The sequence below is a fragment of the Channa argus genome, chromosome 1 (genome assembly GCF_033026475.1).
Source record: "Channa argus isolate prfri chromosome 1, Channa argus male v1.0, whole genome shotgun sequence".
NCBI lineage: Eukaryota > Metazoa > Chordata > Actinopteri > Anabantiformes > Channidae > Channa > Channa argus.
The window spans coordinates 17,594,067-17,616,127 of record NC_090197.1 but is presented as its reverse complement, the minus strand read 5'-3'; the positions used below and the strand labels follow the sequence as shown (position 1 = coordinate 17,616,127).

The 22,061-nt window shown below is 40.2% G+C and overlaps 1 protein-coding gene across 2 annotated transcripts in view; it reads left to right on the top strand.

The window, feature by feature from the left end:
- The first annotated feature begins 8,823 nt into the window (after window positions 1–8,823).
- The window catches only part of cdk6 (cyclin dependent kinase 6), a 31,973-nt gene continuing 18,735 nt past the window's right edge, over window positions 8,824–22,061 (top strand). The window contains exons 1-4 of one of the 2 annotated variants that reach the window (XM_067503445.1): window positions 8,824–9,293; window positions 10,131–10,481; window positions 14,087–14,222; window positions 17,948–18,115. In XM_067503445.1, coding sequence (XP_067359546.1) covers window positions 10,258–10,481; window positions 14,087–14,222; window positions 17,948–18,115 — 528 coding nt within the window. In that variant the 5' untranslated portion in view covers window positions 8,824–9,293; window positions 10,131–10,257. Of the gene's footprint in view, window positions 9,294–9,338; window positions 10,482–14,086; window positions 14,223–17,947; window positions 18,116–22,061 lie in introns of those variants that run through there. The other variant, XM_067503453.1, reaches the window with a different exon arrangement.

The following is a 22,061-nucleotide window of genomic DNA, read 5'->3' as shown; positions in this document are numbered from 1 at the left end:
AAAAACAGATATGTATGGATAGGGCTAGTGGAACAGCTGGATCATGGTATAACTATCTTAAATAGGTGCATTTCTTTGTGTGAAGGAATTTAGGTTGTAATACCCATAACCACCCACAGTGGTGATGTAATTGGCAAGAGGTGTGAAATAAAACAAACCATGGTCACCCGGGTTTGTTTGAGTGCCTATTGGTTGGTTCTCTAAGGATAGGGGGTGGTAAGTTGTTTTAAATACTTGAAGAGAAAGTAGTTTTCTAAGCACCTGTGTCCGTAACGTAAGAAGGCATAAGAGAACTTTCACTGTTCACTGTGAACTTGCAAACATACACACACTCACACCGATGCAGAAGTACTTTTTCTTCCACTGTCACGTATCACAGATCTAACGCTAAATCATCCCACTGTAGTTGTTTTATTTTTGTTTGCATTGTTTTAAGCAGACAGAAGTTCTGTCTAAATTTTTAGATAAAACAAGAGAGTTTGGGTTGTTCAGAAAACTGCATGAGTTCTGTGTATTATGACTGTGTGTGTGTGTGTGTGTGTGTGTGTGTGTGAGAGAGAGAGATAAACTGTCAATACAAATATTATATTTTTATACTGCAGAAAGTTCTAAACAAATTACATTAGTTTGTCGAATAATTTCCACAAGTTTTGACTAAATTCAAAGCAAAACTGTAAAAGTGGTGTGAATTTAATGAAAAAAGGAAAGTAATGATCACATTTTTAATTTAAAAACTATGGTTTATCTGCAATTTAAGCCTTTTTAGGTAAATTGACATTGACTTAGATGCATTACCTTAATGGAATGTTTTGACATTTTGGAAACTACACACATTCATGACTGGTTTTATTTTGAAGAATGAATGAAGGATTAATACGCAGAAAAATACACTCACCTGCTGCTTAGCTTAATCAAGAGGTCACTGTGCTTAGCAATGATGCAGTCTTTCACATATCGACCCACTAACCTACAACCTTTGATTTTTCCTTCTTCTTTTCTTTTGCCAAATAGAGAATCAAAATTTTAGTTGATTTGAAAACTTTAGAGGTGCTAGTTTTATTAAGTTATTTCTAAACTAAGCAAATAGTGACAGCTAAGAGAAGCTTCAAATCTCACAGATATGACAGTGCTGTGATTCTTCTCAGCTGCGTCTGCAACAGAAACAGAAATGAGTGCATTTGCTAGTATACGGGACTATGCCTTTGATCGATTGCAGTAAATTAAATACTAATTCTGTGCTATGTAAATGTTGAGGATTTTCTCAAGCCTGCCAAATGTGTTGATTAGTCATTTCTGAGCCAAAAGCTTGTCCTAAATATTCAATGATGTGTTGCATTTAGAGTTGGCCTTTGATCTAGCTGAGACCACTGTTTCTCAATGTTACTGCAGGTCGGCCACATTACATAATTTTGCTGGGTTTGAATCTGATGCATCATGAGGTCATGTAGTGACTAATCTAAATCACACTTTAAAAAGGCAGATATGAAAATGAGCCACATCACGCATCACAAGAGCAGTTGGCTATGTTTCAGCTTTTACGGAGGTCTTTCATTCACTAGGTATACAGCGTGCAGAATGGTTTCTGATGCCACATGCCATATATGAATCATACAACCCTTTAAAAGTGTGTAATGTGTCAAGAGGATATTTTGGCATCAACATACGACATCTAACAAGTTGAACAAAAGCAAATTATTATAAGCCTTGCTCCAGCAAAGTTTTGTATTAAAAGGTGTTTCTGCTTTTCTCCCCATCCTTGTATACATGCAAGGAAACTGGAATGCAAAGTATGTGTTTACTTATGCAAAAACTATAAACAAAGACAGAAAGAAGTCTGTGAAACCCTCTAATTGCAACAGAGGTAAGACAAAACAACCATCATGTTACTATAGTAATTAGAGCCCACCTGTCTCCAAGGAGTGTTGGTACAAAGAAACAGAAGAGTAAAACTATATACCGCTCAGTAACACAGCCCTACACTCCCACGGCAGCTTCATGCAGTATCTGTGAACACTCAGCTGATTACAGACAAGATGGCATAATTGTTCCCAGGTGAAACAATAACAAGTCTTTACAATATAAGAGCCGCAGATGTCAGTGAAACACCAGCGGCCTGTTTGAAAGTCCAATTAAAGTCCCGTCCCCAGAAAGATAAAACAACTTTGATTTCTTTATTACACGTGCGGTAAAATAATATTGCTCCCTTTGAGGATTAAACAAGTTTAGATTGCTGAGATTGTTCCTTGGTGGCTGAGAATGTGAAACCGATTTTACAGATTCAAATACTTCTTCTTTGTACCAAGGTCATATAGTGCAGATTATCAAATTTATTATTCCCAAAGTGACTTGGGAAGTGAGCGTGATAGCAAGAATATAAATGAATTATTCCAGCGGCTCCTTTAGAGTGCCAGTCAAAGTCCCTTTCTATGTCTTGGTTACAGTTACACACAGTAAATTAATTATCTGTACCCTCACCTCCATGTGTTTTACTGTTACAGCATAGGCTTGATATAATCCTTCTGATCCACTCTATAATCATCAATTCATCCCTTTAAAGAGAAAGACAAAAGAAATCTGTCAAATATTACTCATTTGCTCCCAGCTTGTTTTTATGCTGTCTCCTGTTAATTTTCTGAGGAATGTGAGGAGCAGCTGTCACTTTAGCACATGAATGGAGCCAGTTTAGTGACCCAGAGGCATCAGACTGGATCAACAGCAGAGAAGGGACAGCTGGGCCCAAGGGGACAATAGCACTCTCAGTTAATCATTAATACTCTTAATGAACAGCAGCCAGGCACCAGAGGTTCACTCACCAGTCTCACCAGAATATTCCGGATGCAACAGGAGGACGCAGGCAGCCTCGCTTTGCCGATTGACCCCGAACTGACACTTATTGAAGCCCTTAAAGTGGCTGCATTAGGTGTACTACTGTCTATTTGATGTCATTTCACCCATGAGCCTTGAGAACAATGTGTTTTCTTGTCAAATCTTATGTTGTTGTTGTTAAAGGTCAACAAATTGTATTTGGCAGGGCAGAAAAATGTAAATATGATGGGATAACGTAAGAGTGACCCGAGTTTTGTAAATGCTAAAAAACTCATTACATTAATTTAGATTAAAATAAAAAAAAAATCTCACAGATCAAATAGTCACTGGATCATTGCCCCTCTGGTCTTCTGTTAGAATGAATAACATATCAAAAGACGACCAACAAAAATGAAGAAATTAAGTTAAGTAAGCCTTCTACATTGTAATTGTAATTGTTTAGGGTCAAACAAATACCTCAGGCAGTTACTGCTCGTGTACAAGAAACAGTTATACACAATATGTAACTCAGAGTAAATCCAAATCCATGACTTGTCTTTTTTACATTTTTATTTCTGATTGTGTACAGATTGAAGAAACAAGAAACAACACACAACATAGTGAGATTTACATGTGCTTTGAGCAAAGCCAGGGCAGCTCTGTCCCTCTTTTTCAAGTCTTTGTTCTTAGCCAATTACCAGTGGGCTCCAGTCACATTCCTTAAAAGAAAAGTTCAATATTTATAGCTCATGTGCCTTCTTTCGGACAGTTATAAGCAAAGTGTGGTAACCTAACAGAAACACTGAAAACAGGGGCAAGCAATTTGTCACATCACCATCTCATAAGCTTGAAAATGAACAGATATCATGTTTATTTGATCATGATTATGTTAGTTGATTAAAAACACAGTATTTTAATTAAGGACAGGTGCCAGTGGCCAGAACCAAGCTACAAGAGCAGGATAGTGTCAGTTTCACTGCTTAGCAGTATAACCACTGTTGTAAAATAGACATTATCTTTCTAAGACTGAAGCGTTAACAATTACAAATTTACACACCACAAATTATGTCAGTAATGTGTTCTGTGTCTTTTTTCAAAAACATGATTCAAGAAAGGACTAAAACAACCTGAGATGTTATTTGAAGATAAATTAGTTTCTAAAAGGGAGCAGATGTTGGCTAGAGGTCTCATTTGAATCTCTGTTTATATTTGTGTGTGTGTGGAGGGGGTGTATGTGTGTGTGACCACATGAATTTGTATGTGGTGTGTGTCCGCACGTGGCTGTGCGTCCAGCCCTCCCCATCAGCGAAGGTGGCAGGTGTTCCTGTGTCCCCCTAAAAGAGCAGGATTTTATGTCGCCTCCTCAAGTTAGTGGCTTGGTTGCCATAGCGATGCCCCAACAGAAAGAGGCTTGTGTCTGGGGGCCTGTGCCGGGGAGAAGAGCAAGACAAGCGAAGAGGGGAGACAGGGTTTTACTTGCACCACACACTCTGGACTTCAATCTGGCTCAACAAGAATGAGGATGAGAGGAAATCAAAGCAGAGACACAGAATAGGTTCAGATTGTCTGCAGGCATTGTGCTGGCTTCTTTCTAAAATGATTCACCTACGTGAGCCTTCTCTGAGCTCAAAATGTCGCTTAAATATTAAGCTGCTGATGGAGGGATAAGATCTGACTCACATGAAACACTGCCAGACTAAGTGATGCTTGTAAATCCTAACAATGGCACTGGGAACTTAAAAAGGAATTCAATATCACACATCCTATCAGATTCCTCCCCAGGTGTGACAGCTGTCTGCCTAAAGAGTTCTGCCTTTTATCACCATACCCTTTGCTTTGTGGCATGAACGCCCCCCTCTTTTAGGTGGAACATGGCAGACAAGCCCACAATTAATCTCTCCCTCTCTCTCTGAATGTGTGCGTGTACATCTTCTGCCATGACTCTGTGTGTGTGTGTGTGTGTGTGTGTGTGTGTGTGTGTGGTTGTGTTGGTGGTGTAAGGAGATCTGCGAAAGACTGGGAGTCACCTGTCCCTTGTTGGCCTCTCTTGTCCCCCTCAGGAGGGCCGTGATTTTCTTTTGGCTGGCCTGATCAGCAGCTGCCACGTGGTCACGGGCACATGGAGGCATAATGGCAAACACACAAAGATACTCAAACATTTTTCAACCGTGCACTTTCTTTTGCAGCTCAGAGACAAGAGTAAAAGGTGGAGCTGCACTTTATGACTCTAATAAGCTGCGTTGCCATGTCTGATGAGTTCAGCTGATCCCCTTTTTAATCAAAGAAATTCTTGATTTTCTGTGTTTATAGATATGCTGCACACACCCATCACAACAATAAATACTGCTGATGTTAATTTTGTGATGGGCAGGGGTCAACTCATATGTTCTGACAAGTCTGCAGCGATGCTGCCTCATACACAGCTGCGTTTTGACACCTGTCCATTAAGGCCAGCATTTTGTCCATTCCAGAAGCGGGATTCGATGTTGTGGTTAGTCAGTGTAAATGTGTGTTCAAACAATTGTTTGTAAGCAAGTCTGCCATAATGACTTTAAAAGGTGTTACTCTGCCCTATGTGGCCAAATAAATACATAAATCACCTCAATATGTTCTGTTCTTTAATATGACACTTTTGTTGTTTTTGTTACTGAAATACTTGTGTGTGTTTGTGTATCTGCTTTCACTTGCTGGTCTCAATTTAATAAAACAATATCGAACACTAGCCCAATAAAGTGCGATAAATGCAAACAAGAAAGAAAGCCATTAAATGAGGCATCTCTGTCCTCACAATTGATAATGTTTGCTGTGTTCTCTGCTGATGGGGGTGTTATTGCTATTAGATTTCCTATCTGGTTCCATTTAATCCTGGCGAATGCTGCAACAAGACACTTTCTACAGTCCTATAGATTACAGCAACATTCAAGCATACAGAAGTGATTACCATACTGTCCATACCGACAAAACTGTGTGGGCGAGCCATACTGGTCAATATATGACTGCCCTGTTCAGATATTGACAGAAAAAAACACCTTTATTTGGTATCATGTTATAATAAGGTTTAAAGGAGTGGCTCAGTCGAGCAGCATTCCTGCACCCTATGGCTGCCATTATCAGATTCTCAGGAATACTGGACTGAAATGTCAGTTGAAGTGTTTGAATTTGCACCAACTTGTATTGTCATTCATCGTTTGTGGCTGTTAAAAGTTTCATTAATGACTGATCCTAAAACATCTCTGGGAGCTACTTTTAGAAAGACTGAAACCATTTGTGTTGGAGTGATCAGGTAAAAGTAATTAAGTACAATCTCTCAAACTGTACTGGAATTTATTCCTGAGAAACATCTAGCTTACCTGGCTATTTATACTTAGATGTCTGATTTTCACCAGTAAATTTATCCCAAAGTAGTACATTTAATAAATATTTTACATTTAAATATTTATTAAAGCTTAAAACAGTTGTCCCCAGACTTTGTTAGCACTTATTAAAACACAGTACCTGTCCAAGACTTGTTTCAGTTAAGTAAGTAAAGTTTAATAAGTATCTTTCTAGATTGGATGTTGCAAAGTGTTTAGTGTTCAAGTGTACAATACAAAAAAAATAAAGTAGACAAAAGGCAAAAATCGAAAAACATACAGTATAAGGGCACAGTCACTACTCAAGATCAAGTCTAAACAAATGGGTCGGATTTTTTAAAAGTCCAGAAATCTTGAGTCCAACGGGACAGAATGTTCAAAAGCACATTACCCTTTAGTTTTGAGTGTGATGATAGGAACGTCTTACAAGCCCTGATGAGAGGACCTGTGAGCAGTGACGAACAGTTGGAATAGATTTCCAGTGTACTCAGGTGCCTAATCATGTAGGGCTCTATGTGTTCACAGAATCTAGATTTTTTTAGGGAGCCAGTGTAAAAAGATCAGCATCAGTGTTAGTACATGTTCCTTCTTTGGAAACCTGGTCATTGGTTGTCAGTTCCATCAAAAAGACATATTTAAACATCTAAGATAATTGTATTTTTAAAAAAAATAGAGACAGACATAAATAAAGTTATTAAAATGTTTGCAAAATAGAATAAATTTGAGAAAAAATAAATATCATTAAAAAAAGTAAGTAGTATTGTCAAAAGTGTTGAATTTAGGACGTAATAAAGGATTTCAATGATTTTACTAAAAGACCTGATTGCTTACTAAATAACACACCACACGTGCCTGCATGTTTTTCACCAATCATAAAACTCCAAAATGGTTCACTAGACAATCAGCTAAAGTAGATGTATCAAAATTGTTTAATATTTTATCTCGTCCAGATTTTCCTGGAAATCAAAAGCAGGATGCTACCATTCGTATTAGTAATTTAGTAACTCCAGATTAGCACAGGGTTAAACATCAAATGATACTGTTATAGTGCTGTTTCCAGAACATTATGTGCACGGATCATCCTGTTAATGCGCTTTATTAAGATAAACAGAAAGCAAACGCACACTGTGGAAACCTTTGAAAATGCTACTGATCAATAACTGTTGCTGGAGATTGTACAAAAAAAAATCAGGCAGTTTCAGAATATGTGTGAGTGTGTGAATGTTTGAATTCTCTTTTTCATCTTTACACCTTACACAACCAGTCTAATTGGTTTGTTCTCTAACTAAATAACAAGAATATATGCTAATGTATTCAATCTGGGTGATGGCTCTCAAAGCTTATTTCACATAAACAATGATGATGGAAAAAATGTAAATGCTCACATATACAGTAATTGGTACACTGGGACACTGCACCGTGTGCTTTGTGATGCAAATGGTTTAAGTGTGGGTTTGCCTATAAAGTGCAGTTACCACACATACTTCCATGTCATTATCCCCTGGAGTTTCACCTTTTCACTGCAAATCATTGGATTCGCGAAAGATGGGTTTGCATGTAAATCATATCACTGGGGAAATGCCCTTTCTCTGATCTTCTGAATCTCTAATACCTGCCATGCAATGAAGTTATGATAATAATATGATAATAGAGCCTGGTAACAAGCCTGTAACTGGCTATTCATTGAGATAATCTGACATCAAGTCTTGTCAAGTCTGAACCGTGTCTGAAAGAGTATCAAAGAGAAAAAAAATGTAAAATACAAACTTTATCTGAGAGCTTGAAGATGTGTGTTCAGACAGAACATGTACACCTATAAATGTAGAAATGTAAACAAGGTTGAAGAAAATAAAATAAAACTAATCAAAATATAGAAAATTAAATATACAAAATATACAATTAATAAATTTAACAGAACTGGAAGAACTAAAAGATATTTAAATGTTTCATTTTTGGTTTAAATAGTGGACATTTAAATTTGCAGTTTTAGCCTGAATAAATTTATTTAAGACTTAAATGAACAAGTGACATTTTTAAGTAATTTGATTTTAAGATTATAGCAAGCTGTATTATTATTAGGCTATATTTTCTTCTAGTTATTATCATTATTTTGTGTACTTGTAATGAATTCAATTGCAGAAATCTTGATTTCTGAAACTGCTGTTAAATTAACCAAAGGTATACCCTGAGATGATGATGAAGACGATGCTGCTTTGCAAAATTTTCAAAACAATTTCTACAATTTAAATAAAATGCCATCTAGTAGTCCACATGGCCATAACGCCTGTGGTGGCCCCCTGCCAAAGATCAAAACACCGGGCCTTGAACCTGACCCCTCATGATCATCCGGGCCTTGATGGTCACACTGCATCGCCGCAGGCACTTTGTGCAACAGGAGGTCCTCAATAGTTTGAGCGAGACAGATAGTGTGTCCGTCCATCCAATAAACCTCATCTCCCCCTTCCCCGATTCCAGTGGCGCTCCCGGTTTTGCCACAGAAGACAAAACCCGCGGAGAGGACTATGAATGGTAAAGCACCGAGGAGGCCGAGCAGAGCAAAAAAGAAGGCGGTGTGCCTTTGTAGTCGGGGAGGAATGCGGAAATGTCCCCGCTCCTTGTCAAACCTCTCTGAAGGGGGTCAGGCCACATTCAGCCGGCGTGGGAAAGCCAGGCAGAGACGGAGCTCACACTGGCGAGCGGGGCTGTAGTTGCATAGTCCTATCCGGGGATATATGGAAGAAAAAAAAGAAGAAATGAAAAAATCCAAAGAAGAGCGTGGTTTTGGAGGGCTTTATCACGCGTTTGCTTTTGTCCTATGACCCCCCCCCAAACCGCCTACCAATCTCTCACCCCCCCGCCCCCCCATTGCAAGTGTGTGCGCAAGTTTTCGTTCAACCCTCCACCTCCCTCCTCCTCCTCCTCCTCCCCCCTTGGTTGAGTGCTTCTGCTTGGGTTGGTGCAGTCTAAGCGATGGGGGGTTAGAGCCTGCACCGTCCAACTACCTGTGTGGCCCCCGCATGGTGGACAGTGGACAGGGATGCGTTTGATGCAGGACATTTTATCCGACACACGAATGCCTCCTCAGCAATTTATCGGACATGCCGACGTTACACTTTCTTGACGCCATAAAACAAGGTAAACAGTAACGGGGGGTTTGTGCAGAATTTTATACCAAAATGTCACCATGAAGTTGAGAACGTTGCTTTACATTGCAACAATATTTAAAAACGGAAATGAGCACTTCTCTGATTTGCTAGAATGTATTATAATTGGACAATTTATGTCCATGCAGAATTAAATTAGAAAAAAATCGAGGACGCAATAAGAGCTAATGAAAACGTCTTTAAAACTCTGCCCCTGCGTTGTTTTACACATTTAGAACAATCTGAGACACGAAAAGCGAGTTTTGCAGTGTTTTAAAAGGACTGTTGCTGTAGGAAGTTCAGACAATGCAATCAGCAAAGCCACGTGCTCGACAGGTTTGCGTCGCCTCAAACAGAAACGCTGACAAACACAAGTCAGGGAAAGTACTTAAATTATTGGTTTACTGAGCTAAACAGCTGGGTAATGCAGGTTTGTGCTTTCATTTTTTTTAAATTTCTTTTACGCGTCTTGTTTATGAATGTTTAATTTCCTTTCATGGTGCATGAGCCCAAATGAACAGCACTTCCAACAACATTATATTTGGGTTAAATCAATACATGTGCAAGACGGCTTATTTAATGCACAGCTGGTTAAAAAGAGGCAATTTATGGTTATTTGAAATTATTTGACATTACTTTGTGCTAGAAGTAGGAGGACATGAGCTGCTATGCGTAATAGGAGGAGGAGTGGAAGTTGGGACGCAACGCTGCTGTGTTGATAGTCGGAATAAAACATGATGACAACCCTGTTATTGCCTGCCTGGAGCACACTTTGACTAAATCTGACCAAGATGGTGCTTTCCTCCATCTGTGTCTCCCTGTCATCTAGGCATTGCATGTGCCAACTTTCTTCTGTGAATATGCCTTTGTGAGAAACTCTCTGACTCGCCACCCTCGCCGGGATTCCCCGCAATATTTTCAGCAAGAGAGGAGGAGGGAAAAAAAGATCTGCAAAAATGGACAGAGAAAGTATTGGTACTCAATATGAGCCAGTGGCCGAGATTGGTGAAGGCGCCTATGGGAAGGTGTACAAGGCAAGAGATTTGAAGAACGGGGGACGCTTTGTAGCCCTAAAAAGAGTTCGTGTCCAGACGGAGGAGGAGGGGATGCCTCTCTCCACCATCCGGGAGGTGGCGGTACTGAGGCAGCTTGAAGCCTTTGATCACCCCAATGTTGTCAGGTAAATAAAGGGGTAAAGGTGGGCAGACTGGTGCACGTGACAACGTTTGCACACGTATATTTATGCATGCATCTGTGTTTGTGTGTATGAGAGTAAGCGAGTCTGAGTGTGAAATTTTGAGTGCAAGACTGAGACACATGCTACTTCCTTTTAATGGTCTCTGGTGGCAAACACGCTGCCTCATATGACCTTTAGGGTAGGCCTGCACTCACACATGTCCACAGTTTCTAGCAGAAGTCCTCTTAACCGTTTTCTGCTGACAATATGAGAAGCATGAGTTGCATAACAATTTGTTCCTGCTACTGTCAGGAGCCAATTGCACACCTGTCGGACCATAATTCTCCATTTTCCCTGTCTACATTGGTAGCATTCAGTCTGATTTAAAACCCCACCTCCTGTTCACAACTATTGGTCAGCTCCAATCACATTGATCCACCTCATGCACATATCTAAAATGTTAATCTCCTCTCAGCTTTATAAATAAGTCAGCACTGCCTTAAAGACAAATTATACGTCGTCTTTCTAGATGCATATATTCCAACCACAGGGTTTACTCATATAGCATTTTTAAAGAGCTTTTAGCAAATTATTGCTCAATTGTAAGTGAATTTGTGCAGCTAAAGCTAGCAATGATCTTTCATTACTTATCAAATGATTATTTTCTTGATTTAATCACATCTAAAACAGCCTCCTAAAGTCAATGTATTGCTTGTTTTTGCTTTGACCAACTGCTATTGAAGTTTATTTTATGAAGTTTATTGAAGTTTAGTTTATTTACATATTTTTGAAGCAACAACCAGTGATTTGGTATTTTAGGCTTTTTTTTTTTTTTTTAGATAAAAGACAAATTAGTAGTGTTATAGTATTGCTGTTAATTTACTGTTAGTCAATTAATCCACAAATTGATAAAGCTGTAAAGGCAAGGTTGAGTTTAGAACAGTTCACCCCCAGCGAGTTTGTTCCCAAGCTGAGTAATGTAAAATATTAAAATTACCTGTGGTCACTATGAGCTATGCAGTTTGTAATCTTTTTAAAGTGAACATACAGCTAATTAAAATACATTATGTACTTTGTTTTCATATCATTACTTTTAGTGCCCATCTGTGCTGACCTGTGCCTCCTAAGAGCAGAACACCAACTTGCCCAGTTCCTGTAATTCTGACTGGATTTAAAGAAACCATTTAAAACACAAGGCTCATACTAATGTTCCTTCTCTCTGCTCTGCAAACAGAGGTCATTTTCTTTCAGTTTTGTAATGAATTGTTCACTCTGAGGTCATTGGTCAGAAAATGCGTCATGTGTTGGCACAAGCCAAGGTCTGTCCTTGGTACTCATTTTATTATGGAATATTGAGTGCTTTGGGATTGAAAGGGAAGTTTTAAATGGGTATTTTAGAAACATGGCTAGTGCCCTTGTGCCTCTGACAATAATTCCCCTGTGCATCAATGTATAATGGAGGATAATGGTCATAGTTTACTCTTAATGGGATCACAATGGGTTTTGTTCTCCCTGGAAAACAAATACGTCAGCAAGTATTACCGTTGCCATAGGTGAGTTTTATTTAGTGGGAGTTCGTGCTCTTCTCTGAAGCCAAGAGTTGAGGGAATATGCAGTAGCATTTGGTCAAATAAGTTGGTTTGAGAGTGCAAACTGTCAGGCTCATTGTATCATCAAAGGAACCTCAATGTCTTTTAGTTTAGCCAGCCTGTATTACTAAGCAGCTCAGGCCAGGAAGAGTGCATTGTGGGACTTGTGTGTGACTCTAGGCAACCCCTGGATGTTTGTAATGAGGCCCATTATTCATTCCATATGTTTAGTGTCTGCTGAGAGCGCCCATTGTAGCCCAACAATCGAGCTGTGAGGAGCGTTTAACCCCAGTGCTTCAAGAGGAGGGCGCCTTCTATCCGGTGACATCACGCACAGTTTTAATTCTTTGAACAAATCACTTCTTGCTCACTACTCGGGCTCCAGCAGTCCACTGATTATAGTTGTACTGGCTTGAATGCATGATACCTTGCTGGATACAAATGACGAGTTTCCAGAGACATTTAGTCATTTCTTTCCATGCTTTAATTTCAAACCGCATATGTACAGTAGATTAGCTACTTGGAGTTATAACAGCACCTTCCCTGGTAGTGTTGATGTGACATTGGCTAGTATGATTATAAATTAATATTTGTATTAAGAAGCACATATTAAATCAATCTATGATTTGAGATGAAATTTTAGTGCTAACTAAACTTGATAGGTTTGTAAGAAAAACCCATAATGGGTTTACATTCTAAAAAGTTCGACAGGGTAGATCCTTCTTTAGTTTATCATCATTGTTTCATGCATAAGAATAATGTAGATGTAGCTTGTGGTTAAACCAAAGTCCATGTAATGGGAGACAAATATTTCTCCTAGTGTTTTGTAGCCAATGGACTTAAACTATTAGAAGTCATATACCAGTTCATTCTCATGCACATAAAGATGATAATGAGATACTGGAAGGTAACGTAATTACAGCATACATTCCTTTTATAAAACGTTCTGCCAACACGTGTCTGATGGAGATCTATCAGGGCTTCCCTTGTCTCCCCTGTTGTCTTGATGAAAGGTGCTGCCTTTGCATCAGCTCTATTCCACTTTCCGTAGTGCAACAGGAGTTGTCATAGTGCCCCTTGAGGAATGCTGCTTGTGGTCTCCAGCTCTTTGAGGAGGACATACTGCATAGCTTTATTTCAGCTTTTCAACAGAGTCTGCCATGACGGTTTGGCCAGCATAATCTGGATTTTTGGTCTTAGTTAGTTCCCTGGGGAAACAAAACCATAAAGGCATTGCATAAAACTAATGGACTTTTTAAGACTAACCCCCAGGATGTGATAATTCTGAAGTGTGTCTAGTCAAGTTGCTTTAGGATTAAAAAAAATACTGAGAGCAGAGGGTCCAGGGTCAGGTTTCTGGTCTACGACATATGATTTAAGATGCATTATGTTTTCCTGACCATCCACAAAGAAGACATCTTCAGAGGTTGAGGGTATTCTGTAGAATATTCTTTTCTAAAACACAATTAAGATCTTTCAGAAAGTAAAATGAGAAATGCAAGATGACATTTCCCGTGTGCTGTTATTTTTTTCTATCAATTGATCCTTTTATCGCAGGAAACCCAGAGCTGTAACAAATAGCATTGAGAACTTTAGTACATGTAGATGTTGTAGTCTTTTCAGTCATTATTAATGCCACTATTTACACCTATGTTTGACAACTCTATTGCTTTGTCAAAAATCACTCCCTGTTTGCTTAAGAGTGCAGTGTATTTACTTTCCTTCAGTATATGTGATTGTCCAACAACGTTTAGTCTTGCGCTGTTGAATAAAAACTATTCTGTAGTAGATATTGCACTTCTGAGACAAATTATCATGAAGGGAAAATTGAAGGAATGAATAAGGGAGCGATTTTAAATGGAACCCATTTTTCAAGTATTATAATGGCTGCATATTAAAGAAGGGGAGAAATTTTCCTATATTAGTCTGTGTGAAGCTTTGCTGCACCATGACGTAAATCAACCAAGACCTCATTAAATCAACTGCATTGATCTCTTCCACCTGCTCCTCTTCTTCCAGGTTGTTTGATGTGTGTACAGTCTCTCGGACTGACCGAGAAACCAAACTCACTCTTGTCTTTGAGCATGTGGATCAGGACCTGACCACGTATCTTGAGAAGGCTCCTGACCCTGGAGTACCACCTGAAACCATCAAGGTAACAACTGCCGACGTGATCTACAAGCACTCGGGAAAACAAACAGTGTAACCTGTATAACAAAAACAAAAAAATGACATTGCTTTGTTTTTAAGAAAGATGTAAATAACATCTGTATATGGATTTCAAAACAAGTTATAGCACTGCTTTCAGGTCCTATTTGAAATGTATGTTAGTGGCCAATCCTCTGTGGCTTGAACATTGCATGGCCACAGGTGTCTATATATGGTACTGAGAGAGTTTTCTTGGTCAAAGACATGAAGGACAGAGTGCAGTTCCCTGAAACATCAGAGGTACCAGGGCGTTTTGAAGGGCAACACATGTGGTAGATGGGCCCAAATTAGAGGTTCCCTGCCTTCTCTATTTTCACTCTGCCCTCACGCTCCAACTTTACACTGTATTACAGATGGTGACCAAAAAAGTGCATATGTGAGACACAAAATTTAAAAAGTCCTTGCTTTTGTGTTTAAAACTTGGTACTCAATTTAATCCAAACATTTCCCCAGTTAGTCTTCCTCTATCAATCCAGCCATACTATTGAAGGTACAAACTCGCAGCCGCTATCCGCTGAGTGTCCACTTTCACTTTGCCAAAAGGTCGGAAGCCAATGTGTTGCCAACTCCTTTCCTCTGTAACTGTTTACTTTTAATCTTTCCCACAGAAATCTCTATCATGTTTCACCCCAAGGTCTGTAGCTATATTGTTTACGATATTAAAGAGGCATATGTCTATTTTTGGACAGTGGAGCCTTACCGTTTAAAGTGTCATATTTGAAACTGAGAGGTTCTGGAAGCTAGAGTAACTGCTGGTATTCACCTGAGGGCCGTTTTTTTTTTTTTTGCAAGTTTTTTTGTAGAGCTGTAATGTTGGTGTGATGATGTGCAAGCATAGACGAGTTGTAGATCTCACCTGAGGCTTTCCCAGGGTTTGCTAAAGTTGATACATTATCTGGTGCTGTAGTTTCTGCGGATACAAAAATAAAGAAGCACCATTTACCAACAAGTTACATTTACGAAGGGGGAGGGGGGGGTCGAAGGGCCAGAGAAAAAGGACAATGATGCAGTGACAAGATGACACAAACCATTCCTTGTTATTTCTAGGACAGTGGATACTGCACAGTAGCTCACAATGTATTCCTCTTCCCCCCCACCCAAAGCTTCAGTTACAATAACTTCTCTTAAATTTAGTATACCTGTACCCAATACCTGGAGTGTCACCCTCGAGTGACCTCAAGCCAAGGAAAACGTTAACATTTATTTAAAGATAAAAAATATACTTTGCCTTAAGGCTAGTCTACCCTCTGCACCAGGCATCCCGCCTGCCCCCCTCCACTACCCACTCAGCCTTACTCAGACTCAAGACCCACCACATGGTCATTGATGAAAGAGGCCCTCCTCCAGGAATCAAATGAGCTGGAAGGACATCAAGCAGCCAGGCTGCCCCGGCCTCAGAGCTGCTCAGCCCGGCCAGCACTTGGGTCTCACACACCCTCCTCCGCCACCATGGTCCAAGCTTCCACAACTCCATTCTGTGGGCCCATAAAGGGGGAGGTTAATGAAGCATGGGCAGGGAATTACGCTAACCGGCAGATGTCTCATATTGTGCCTAGCTACAATAAACAATATGGCTGCCTCTGGTACATTTGCATTAGAAAAGGAGGTGCACTCAGAAAGCCATGTTTTGACTGCATCTTGCAGAGGGCTCACTACTTTTCAGCTTGTCCTCCTGCTTTTTTGGGGTCAGATTTGCTGCCTTTTTGTTTGATTTTGTTTCTTGTTGGCAAAGTCATTTGTGCTTTTGGTTGAAGTTCTGCCAGTTGACAGTTGTATATTGAGACCTGAGGCTCTTTTCGCTTCTAAGATCAACTTTGAGTTAGGCTAGAAGATGGACCACTTGTGCAGTCTGTGTCACATGTGGTCTTACGCTTTTGAGTTAGTTTTAGGGTTACTATTTCACTTAACAGTTCAGTTTGTAATCATGAACCTATTACAGGCTATGTTGCAAGTTTTTAAAGTGTTGAACATAGCTGGTGATATTTTACATGTGAGGTAATTAATACAGCAGAGAAGATGGCACTTGGGCCAAGGAGGCAGTGATTGTTTGTGTTTGTCGAAGAGTCACAGTTCTGAGATAATTGGTGTTTACTAGGAAAGGCTGCTGAAAGGAAGCATGGTGAAATGGCTATTTAAAGCAGAGAGGAACTGATGGAGGGGCCAAGTTATTGTGTCAGCCCCCCTCTCCGCAAACACACACACACACACACACACACACACACACACACAATGCTTCCCTTCTTGCTAGGTCATGGCTGGTTGGAGATGTAAAAAGGAAGGTCTGTTTATGCATCCTGCCAGGCCTTGGTCAGAGGGCACCCACACATGTGCATTGCCAACCCCCACCCCACAGACACACACACACACACACACACACGCAGATGCACCCTTAGACAGCCGTAGGTACACACAGAGAATATGGGGTGCAAATGGGGAACTAACACAAGGTGGCATTTGGTTTGTATACAAACACACATACGTCACTCCCAGTCTCTACAGTACTGTGTGGGGCACTGTGTCCCCGCCTCTGTGGCCAGCACAGCAGCCCCGCGCCGTTTGCTAATGTTTTCTGCTTGAGTGTGCAGACCCCTTTGACTCACTCACCAGCTGGTCGGCAAGTGAATAGAGCTTCGGGCACAGGTCCATGTCGCTTGTGAGGTCCTGGCGGTGGGTTCAGGGCTGTGTGTTTGGGGGGGGGGGACATGTATAGGATGCACTGTGTATGTTTTACATGGGGTTTTACTGGCTTGGACACAACACACCCAGAATAATTGCATTTCAATTTGCAGATGTCTCTTTTCTGTTCCTGTTTCCAAGCTGCAGTGTGCTTTTTAACTAAATAGATGATCATAAATACTTTTATTGAATCCATTTTTAACCAAAATCATTCTCCCTAGACTTAATTTGATCAATCAATCAAAATTGTAGCTCTGCCAAAACTACATGGCTACAGTTCTTTGTTATGACTTATTTGTTTACAGGTGCTGGACCTGTTTGACAGTATTTCAGTTTGAGAAGAACAAGTCTAAGCTAGTCTTGACATAGTTGATTCCAGTTCACACCAGCTTACTTTTGTGTGTGGGTGTCTTGGATGTGGCACTTATGGCCATTTCTGAGGTCAGTATTTGGGCATCTAAAGACAGTGCGTGGCAATTAACTCAAGCAGGACAGCTGCGGAGAAACAGAGACCCAGCCTTGTGCAGAGTGGGGCCTCTCTTTGCACGTGCACGTGCGTGTGAGTTATCAAACATCTGCCAAATTCAGTGCGAAACGACAAAGGCCTTCTCTAGTTAACTCCCTCCATACCACAGTGCTTCAGCCTTTATACGTCTCAATGGAGTCTCTTCTCATACAGGCCTTTTTATTGCCTTGTTTGACAAATTTACTCAAATGTTGCAGTAGAGGTGTGAGGTCATGAAGTCATTGGTCTTTGACTTTTGCAAGATGACTAAGGCTGCAGTACTAATATAAAATGTTATTCTAGTTATAGTCATGTGATAAATATAATAAATTCAACCATCTGCTCTCTGCTGTTTGCTCAATCTTACATTTAAAAATACCACTGATCTTTACTGTTGTGACAGTGTACAGTTTCTAAAGGTTTAGAAGATCAGTATTGCTACTGCTACTTTTTGACAACAATCCTCTTTCTCTGCTCCTTTTATACTCTAGGACATGATGTATCAGCTGCTCCAGGGACTGGACTTCCTGCACTCGCACCGCGTAGTCCACCGTGACCTGAAGCCCCAGAATATCCTGGTCACCAGCGGAGGACAGATAAAACTGGCCGACTTCGGGCTAGCCCGCATCTACAGCTTTCAGATGGCGCTCACCTCAGTGGTGAGTTCTGTTATGCTTATTTCTGAAAACAGTAGGATAGATCCATAGTTTCTGTCAATAAAGGGGCTCAGAACAAACACTACTAGCTCACTGTTATACGCTTAGAAAGAACAGAAGCGGAACAATGCAAAGTTTTGGCCCTGACATCAACCAAGCTTTATGTTACTAATGTATGGTTCATGGCAACGTGTGCACTTGAGTCAACAACTTTTTAAATACAAGCTGGAACAATCTGCTAGTAATATAGTAATCTAGAGAGGTTTTTAAATACAAAGAAAGTTTTTAAGTAACCTTATCACCTCTCCGTGTCCTACTTCTCTCTAACCACACCTGAATTTAACTCAATTAACAATGGACTGCCTCTTATTTTTACTCAGGTATGCCGTATGACTGACCAAGCTCTTCTGTAGTGTTACGATTTTTGTTAAAAGTGTGTGCATACCAGTGAGTGTTTTATGTGTGCATATTGCATGTGCCTTTTACATCTTTACCCAGACACATGGACATGCCAACTTGAACCGCCCTCCCATCTCCAGAGAGTTAGATGAAAAGTATCTAATGGGATGTAGCGGGCACTTACAGGGCATCAACGGGTAGCTCTGCAGCAGTGGGCCAAATGATAGGGTTGCTCTGTGTAAAGTGAGAGCCAAGGGCCCCCGTGGCCTGTCTCAGGAATCCCTTAGTGGCTGTCGCAGACAGGGACTGAACAGACAAGGGGAGACGAACACCCCTCCCTCCCCGCTGTCGGTACTTTGATGTCTAACTGTTGAGCTCTGGGCTCTGATGACCAGATAGTATAGAAAGAAACTGAAAGGAGTCTTTGGAAGAGTTTGAAATAAAGAGAGAGTCGACTCTTTAAGATTAAGGTAGCCAACCCGGTAGCTTTATTTATTTTTAATAAGCAGTTACCAAGAGGTTGTTTCTGATAATCTTCACATTCAAACAGATTCTTGCCTTTTAGCTGCTTTGCTGATGAACCTGACCAGTGGACTGATTCTGTAGCCAGTGCCGCCCTCTCAATTTTAAAATATTATTCCAGTATTGCAAATTCATGACTAGCTCGTGTGGAGATTTAATTACAAACTAGTTTAAATAGCTTGAGTAATATAGGTGACTTTTAACATGTAGTGGTTGATCTACTATCTAGCATTACACATTAAGTAGCTCACTTTCAATAACAAATACAACAAACGGTTACATATACACAAGCTAATGCTAGTCACTCAGTCGGCTGATAAAGCATTGGTATGATTGGCAGTTCAGATTAGGGTTTGAGCTGAAGGCCACCCAGCTCATTTTCAGCCTCATTAGCATAATTTTGGAAATATTGCATCCATGTGACAAGTGTTGAGCAGATTGGTAAAGTTTTGCACTAAAAAGAGCCAATAAAAACACCAGACCCTTAACAATAAAGCATAAATGTATGCATAAATGGTATCATGAGAAAAGCATAGATCATAAACACTTTTGTGTATAAATGTTTTCAACCCAGTTTTGAAACAGGACGCAGTATATGCTGGTCTAAGATTCTCCAGGAGAGAATTCCATAACTTTGGAGCTCAAATGGCAAGTGCACGGTCGCCTTGAAGCACCTTGAGAAATGGCAAATCTGTTTCATTCAAAGTCATGTTTTAGAAATCAATTGCACACTAAGGGTAATATACTAAAGCACCTCATATAGAGATTTACATTTATTTGGAATTTATTTAGGGTTTTGTTTTTTGTTTTCTATTGAGCTACTCTGCATTATTCAGACAGAACTTAGAAGGAATGACAAAAAATGTTAGAAATGTCAAGACGGATAGCTGTCTGTTGTAAGTGGGTCTGTTTTAACATGTAGGGTTCTTTTTCGAGGTTTGTTTCTGTTTGAGTAATGTATAACTGTAATCCAGATGGCAAAATTTATAATTTCTTAGTATTATTATTTTGAAGGGTATTTTTTATGGTTAAGTATTTTCCCCGGTTAATGCTAAATTTATCATTCTGATTGATAATACACAGCTATCTCTGAGGATGACATGCATAACCATATAATTTACATAGTGTTACACAATATTCAGTGTATGTGTGGTTTCACTAAAGGCTTTATCTTTGATTATATGTTTTACTACATTTATGACTAGAAGGGGAGACTTTTTGGCATGGGTAATGACTTACCCGGGAATTCACCTTAAGATATGGCTGACAGATATCAAGTCCTCCAAACTACTCACGCACATAGAGGCACTTAACTTGATTCTGTTTGCACACATGCTCACACACTCATTTCCTTCCTCGGTTATTCAGATTGGGCCACAAAAATAAGATGGAGGTAGTGTGTGAATGTGTTAGTGCATGCATGCGCTGGAGTGGAGCACTGCAACGTGAGCACGGGATCTTTGGTTCCAGATGAATGTTCCTGTGTCTGGAATCCCCCTATCAGTCCAACATGCGCGCGCACACACACACACACACACACACACACAAACATTGTCCATTCATCCATTCACTGTTTCCTCTTGCTAATAAAAGCAGATAATCTACACTGAATGCGGGGCACATGTACACAAATACACACTCTTTAAGAGGATCTTCCCCTTTGCCCAACAGACCAGCAGTTACTTATTTAGTCACCTAATGCCACCGTTACTGGCAGACAGATGGGCTTTGGAGAACTGCTGTTGCTTAAGCCTACAAGATACTTCTCTCTCACTTTCAAAGTGATTCATTTAGCACTTCTAGAATAATAATATGTGAGCATTTGCATAAACGTTTCAAAAACAGTCCCTTGCTCCTCTTTTTTTCCAGTGTCACTAACTGAAAGTAGCACTCTTGTACTTTCTGCTGATGATTTACCAGCATTGCTTGAACTTCTCGTTGTGATGAAATTGCTTTTTCACTTAGCAACATGCAAGATTGTTAATGTCATTGGAAAATAACATTGCTCTGTGCATGTGCAGCAAAACATGTGTGTTAGAGTCTGGGTGGATTTGTACATGCATGGTTGCATGTGACTGATGGCCCCTTTGGCATCACCCACCTACAATGTTGCACATATTTCACTCTCCCAGGAGAGAAAAAGAGCTAGAAAGAGGGAAGACCACCCATTGGGTTGGTACAGGGGTTCAGATTAGGTTGCCCCTAGGGGGTCTGTTGCTTTGTTGATGGTTTTTTAATGACCCCAGTCTGGCTACAGCCCCATTGTACTGTGTTGAGTGACAGGCAGATGGAAATGGCTGATGGGTTAATCTGACATACCAGGGAAAAGTTAAGAAGGGTCTTTTCTTCTGTGCATCCCATTGAGATCCCGTTTCTGCTCAAGCACTTTAGAGAAACCCATTTGTTTTGATGTTGTTTGAAACTGTAATAAATATTATCGTGAAAACCAAAACTATGCATGTTACAGAAGTTCCTTTATGTTTTAACACCATATTACACAAACTATTAACATGAAAATAGTTGTGCACAATAGTGCACATTTGATCAAAGACTGTGCTAGACACTTGCAACAAAACTATTAGTTACTCTGATAAATGCTAAACGGTCAATGCAAACTAGCAACTAGCGAGGCTTTTTGGTAATAATGGGAAATATGACCAAACATTTACATCACTCTATTTTTTTTTTTTTTATGTCCCTGACAGTTTCGCAGTATACAACTGTTTTCCTTTATGCATTTAGCATTTAGTTTTGTGGCTTGTTCTATTGTGAGGAGTAAATAAGATATAAAGTAATCCTGTCTTCCTGCTTATCCTGTCATGGGGGGCTGGAGCCTATGCCAGCTGTCAATATGCGAGAGGTGGGGTACACCCTGGATTGGTCTATCGCAGGGTCAACACATGGAGACATACGCAGACAGACAACGACTCACACTTTTGGGCAATTTAGAGTCTCCGATTAACCTACCATGCATGTCTTTGGACTGCGGGAGGAAGCCGGAGTATCCACACAAATCCCACGCAAGCAC